Consider the following 6,056-nt stretch of genomic DNA (forward strand, 5'->3'; position numbering starts at 1 on the left):
AAAATTTATCGTAAAAAATTTATCCTAGTATAATCCCAAGTGTAATGCAATTAGTTTAAATGATTAGGATGTTTCTCATTTAATTAAATTGACTAATTTGATATTTCCGACGATTGATTAACTTTTCAAATCAATTGGGCTTTGAAATCATGCTTTGATAATTGGATTATGCCAAGTAGGCTAAGCACATGAATTAACCCATAAAATCTTTAATTATAGCTGCAATTTTTTTTTTTAAATTGTTGAAAATTAATATAATATAGGTGTATAGAGTATTCGATACAGGGGATGGGGGTAGGCATTATTATTTTGAACACAATACCCCGGAGGGTTTTGGATTTCCAAAATAGCGTCGAAATGAATATTTTTCTTTTTGGAAAAAGATACGAGATAAATCAATAGGTGCACTAAGACATTTCCATGAGGTGGACACCTGCATCCTCGTCATTTTCACTTCATTAAAAATAAATTAACAAGTACATACATGAAGTAGGAAAGGAATCCCAAAGCAAAGGTTAAAGAAAAGCACAAGGAAACCCACAATCAAACAATATTAAATCCCAAAACAAGTGTGGCAATGGATGTTGTGATAGTGAAAATGGAGGAAACAGTTAAGAAGCTGAAAAACGTTTGCTGGAAAAATGATAATGTGGTGATCAATTATGGTCCTTTGTTGGATTGCTTTGTGTGTGTGCAAACACTCTGCTTGTGGCTTGTACTGCCCAACAGCATTTGTCCACACATCAACTGGAAAAGCAAACTCAGTACATCACCTGGGAAAAGTGAAGTTTCTATTAGTTACACTTTTACTACGTAGGACTCATACAGCTGCTGATGGTAGTGGAGAGCAAAAATGAATAAGATTTAATTAACCACAAAACTCCCATACTATAAGTAATCACAGCATACGCGTAAGAGTGTGATTCGAATTTAGTTCCCTTGTTTTGATAAAATCGTAAGAAATAGTCACATTCGTAGGAAACTGTTTAGGAAGGTTTTTGAAACCGCAGCGACTCTGTAAGCCTCATCTAATTTTCTTTACTTTTACATTTTAACATAAATCCATAGAAACCGGCCCAGAAAATTTAGATTTCATACTTCTTTTTAACTTGTGTCAATACAAAATAAAAGTACACACAAAATCAGTGAAGTTTCTTTTAACTATAGGAAGAAACTAATAAGAAATTTTGGAATAAGAAAGAATGAAACCCATAAATCTAAGACTTCTTCATTTTTCCAAGTTATATTTTTAAAGAAAAATGACTTACCAAATATATAGTTTGATTCCTCACTCTGTAAACATCTTTATTAGGTAGATCTTAATATACATTAGTTACATCCCTAGCTACTTCATGAATAATAATAATTTATTATTTCTTGAAAAGAGCAAATGATTGAGAGACTAGATCAAAACAATATGGGCTTGGAATTCCTAAAATACAAGAAGTAAGTAGCTCTTAAAGCTGCTATTGTATCAGCCCAAAGCCTAAACTGTAATACACCAAAACAATAAACAGGAACAATAGCCATACCAGCAACAAGCAATGGAACCCAAGCCGTATCTTTGCCATAGAACAAAAAAAATGTGGCACTAAAAGCCAATACCATTGTAACTACCGATAAGAAGAGAGTTCCAAGTCCAAACACCAACTTTAATGGGAGCCATAGAAGAAAATCTTCTTCTGCACAACGTGATGTGAGGATTGACAAAAACAATAGTATGGCAGTTGAAGATGAGATCAAAGCTGTTGCATCTGATATCACAAAAACAGTGAACCATTTGTGGTAAAGAAATAGAGGAGTGCCTGTGTTGTTGTTGTTCTCGATGACGCTCCCTGTGGTGCTGGTGGTCGTGGTGTTGGTATATCCACCTGGTACGGTGAAGATTGCAGCGAAAACTACGGTGGTGATGAGAGTTGCAACCAACATACATGAATTTGCTGTTTTCTTCATCCATTTTTCTCCATCTTCAACTAGACCTTTGTGTTGTTGAGTGAACAATTCACGTGGGCTTCGCTTCCCTTTCTTTCTCCTCATCGTAAGCTCTACAATCTTCTCCACTTGCTGCAACCAGTTCGTATATGTTACAATTATAGCTTTGGAACTGTATAGAGGCTATAATTTGACAGGACAATTACAGCCTAAGCTGCACTTAATCCTCTACAATATAGCAAAGTTTAGCAGCATGGAATGTAATTGTCATCTTTGCAACTATCCATATTTAAATTTGTGTGGAAAAAAAACAAACCTTAAACCAGAGAAGTTCTCGATGCATTTGAAAGGCAGCTCCTGAAATTCGATTAAGATGACTTGGATCTGGCATTTGGGCAGCTAATTCCAACAAACTCATGTTTTCCTCATCAAAATAATAAGGTAAGTAATCCAAGAACTCACCCATTTCATAAATTAAACTAAAAACACTGGCTTGTCTATTCTCAACAGCTACATGAAATATACTCTTCCTCCCACCATCAACATTCCATGCAAGATCAGGATATTCATTTGTTAACACTTTCAAAAATTCAACATTTCCAACTCTTGCAGCTTCGTGTAACATACTTGACGGATTCATCATGAAATCCGACACCTTATTTTCTGGAATCACATTCAGTACAACACTCCACATCAGCTCCACCATTTTATATGCTTGTATTTGCATCATTTTCTTTTTGTATATATGCTTGAACAACCCTAAAACATGAATATAATAATAATCAACTGAAATAATATATATATATTACTTTGCATCAAGTTTAAACTTTTAATAGAAGAAAAAAAAAACTTACATTTATTAATACATGATTCCCACTTTGTTGGTTTATTTTTCTTGCCAATTGCACCTGACTTTCGAGCCATTATATGTAAAGGTGTCTCGTTATTGAAGTCTCGTTGTAATGTTAATGACATATTCCATTCTAGAATCAACAAAGCTATATCTGCCAAAAACAAAAAGCGTCAATGACTCAATAACATGTTAATGATATTTGAAATTAATATAGTTTACTTTGTTAGTGAAAATAACATATAAAACCATATATATAAGCCAACACGAGCTTATAGGACAACTAATAATTAGCTTAACTGGTACATGTATGTACTTGTGGAAAAGAAGTCTAGCAAACTTTCAAATTCTATCACCGATAGATAGATACTGATATAAGCCTATCAAAATCTATCTATCGATATAATTTAAATTTTGCTATATTTTTAAAAATATTTTGATTCATTGTATTATAATTAAAAATCGCTCTGTATTATATTTGAATAAAAAAACGAAACAAAACTTGAGTTTTCTTTATGTTGTGCCTAATCTTTGCACAACTAAAAATATATCTATTTTTCTTATTGTTGCATATTTTATAAATTTTGATTCAACCAATCCTATATGTAATTAATTAGCATTAAACGTATAAAAAGGTAGTGATAATGAAGGAAGAGAATTAGAAATTACCATAATAATCAGCTGAAATAGCACCAAGAAGAAGCTCCATTTGCTCTTGACTAGCCAACCCATAGACGGGGGTTTTGGAGAGAAGATAAGAAACCATATCCTTGTGTTTATATCTTGCAGCAATCAAAACAGGAGTTGCATTTCCTGAGCCACGAATAAGAGTCAAAGCTTTATATTTAAGAACCAGCAACTTGGCAATATCTACAGCTCCTGATGCGGCCGCAATGCAAAGGGCTGTGTTTCCATATTTATTTTTGGACGCCAAGTCGTGCTCGTCCAACCGTTCCACCAACTTCTCGACGAAAACGGCCCTCTTCACTCTCGTCGCTATGTGAAGAGCTGTTTCAGATCTTTCACTTATCACCATGGTTAAGGCTCCTGGATGCATCATTTCCATTTGCTTTGCACTTTTCCAGTCCCCTTTTAGTGCAGCCTGATGCATCTTAACACGTAGTGAACGATTGTCGTCCGCTCTTCTCGATCTCCCTAATAAACAAACAACTTTTTATCTTATTTATTATTATCATTAAATTATTATAAGGCGAAGAAAATTTGGCGGACCGAAGTGGGAAGGGTGTGATTCACTAGAGGATTCAACACCGATAGCTACCAATTGAAAAAATTAGCGAAAAGTGTAAAAGGTACGTGTTCAAATTTATATCGATATAGAAAAAACATTTTTTTTAGTCAAAGTATGTTAAAGTTGCACCAAAAATTTCAGCGGAGTTTATCACCATGTGAGAAAAAAACACTACAACAATTTTGATGGCATGTAGACGCACCGTATGCTTATGAATGACATGGGATACGATGTCAGTTAGAAACCATCATCATAAACAACTATCTCATATATCAATACGATGTCAGAAGTTTTGATTGAAGTTCAAAGCGGCCGACATCATAGATAATCCAATATCGTACCTACGATTGCACGTGATACAATGGCAGTGTGTAATTCGATCATTATAACTATATCATGTCAGTTCAAAACTGACATTGGGCGTGTTTGGGGTGGGGTTTTAGAGAGAAAAGGATTAGGAAATTGGGCCAAACCGTGTTTGGCCCAAGGAATATGATAAATAATCCTAATCCCTAAATAACCCTATCTTATCCTATTTTTACTTTCTTACAACCCTACATTACCCTACCTAAATAACCCAATCTAAATTCTATTATTATTTTTTAAATTACTACAATCATAATCCTTCCCCCAAACACATATTACTATAACACTACTATCATAATCTCTCCCCCAAACACATACTATTATAATACTACCTTTTATATTCTTTCCCCCAAACACATATTATCATAACACTAGGATTATCATAATCCTAGGATTATTATAATCCTTTTCCCCTAACTCTTTCCCTCCCCCAAACGCACCCTTAAAGCCAAAGTCGTTGTAATGTTGAAGTTCTTGGAATGCATCTTCATTTCAAGTGGTCTACTTTTATGGTAGGGTAAGGTTATAGTTTCTTTGTTTTGTAGCTATCAAAAAAATATATATATATATCTGGAAATATTTTAACAAAGTAAAATTTGTAGATTTGAAAACTATTGTAGATTCTTCAGATATCTTCCCGATGGTAGAACATGTAGATTTTTTTTTTTGGTGATAAATAAAAGAAGAGCTACTGGGATTTATATTAATTAGAAATAACTTTCTTTCTAATTAATATCCTTTTCCAATGAGAGATTAATTAATATCCTACCCATCTCGTATCCTTTTTCTAAAAAAGAATTAGAAATAACTTTTTTTAAAACTAATTTACTATGTCTTTGTCACACAATATGTTGGTTAGGAAAAATAATATATTTTTCTAGATCTACCTGAATTATAGAAACCAATTTTCAAAAGCATGTAGAGTACTCCACGAAAAAAAAAAGAAGAAAACAAAGCATGAAAAGAAAAACTTACAAGAAAAGTTAAAGCTGCGAAGTTTGGACCTAGCCCAACTCATATTGGGTGCTTCTGGCGTTCTACTTCTAATAACAAGTTGGTGCTGATTTTCCTCATCCCCTTGCTCGGGTGTCTCACCTCCTTCAAACTCATCGTCATCGTTGATCTCATGCTGCTTCTCTCTGCTATCAGAATCACCGCCGGTAACCGACTCTGACCATCGAACAGCCTTGGGGTCGTGAGTGTCGAGGGTTGGCTTATTGGGTGAAGAAGAAGAAGGTGGTTTGTGAGTCAATGGCATCATCTTTGCTTTGAAATGGAGATAGATAGATAGCCTTTCTAATTCTACAAAAGTACTACAAATGAGGGATTGACTTTGATCACTAAATAAACTCTCAACAGTATTAATAATAAATTGAACGGGAAGTGTTTTCTCCCAAGAAAAAAAAAAAATTGAGCCATACAGAAATATATATGTTCAAATAATTTTATGCATGAGAGGGTTATTTATTCATGTAAATTGGATAACGTCATTCACCATTTCTTTGATGACACTAGCTGAAAAATAAAAGTAACTCATGGGTAATACTTAGTTCATTTGAAGATAAATTTCTACTCTTTTTCACACATATATTATTAGGAGTTTGATGCTCAAGAAATAAAGGTGAAGGGGAACTTGGGAACCTTAACCTTACAATTACA

General features: G+C 33.9%; 1 protein-coding gene across 1 annotated transcript; it reads right to left on the reverse strand.

Moving 5' to 3' along the window:
- Positions 1-1,359: 1,359 nt before the first annotated feature.
- Positions 1,360-5,690, reverse strand: LOC103485148 (uncharacterized). The gene is made up of 5 exons (XM_051080069.1): positions 5,373-5,690; positions 3,452-3,937; positions 2,787-2,936; positions 2,249-2,691; positions 1,360-2,064 (listed from the first exon to the last, which is right to left on the reverse strand). The coding sequence occupies exons 1-5, from the start codon at positions 5,656-5,658 to the stop codon at positions 1,408-1,410; spliced, it is 2,022 nt and encodes a 673-aa protein (XP_050936026.1). The 5' UTR covers positions 5,659-5,690; the 3' UTR covers positions 1,360-1,407.
- Between the last annotated feature and the right edge of the window lie 366 nt (positions 5,691-6,056).

The sequence above is a fragment of the Cucumis melo genome, chromosome 12, assembly GCF_025177605.1.
Source record: "Cucumis melo cultivar AY chromosome 12, USDA_Cmelo_AY_1.0, whole genome shotgun sequence".
Taxonomy (NCBI): domain Eukaryota; kingdom Viridiplantae; phylum Streptophyta; class Magnoliopsida; order Cucurbitales; family Cucurbitaceae; genus Cucumis; species Cucumis melo.

Bases quoted from the DNA above. Each gene is read 5' to 3' on its own strand.
- LOC103485148 (XM_051080069.1), bottom strand. From the start codon at position 5,658: ATGATGCCATTGACTCACAAACCACCTTCTTCTTCTTCACCCAATAAG. The intron at 2,937-3,451 runs GTAATTTCTAAT...TGTTTTTGGCAG, and splicing joins TATTTCAGCTGATTATTATG to ATATAGCTTTGTTGATTCTA. The intron at 2,692-2,786 runs GTAAGTTTTTTT...TTCATGTTTTAG, and splicing joins GGAATCATGTATTAATAAAT to GGTTGTTCAAGCATATATAC.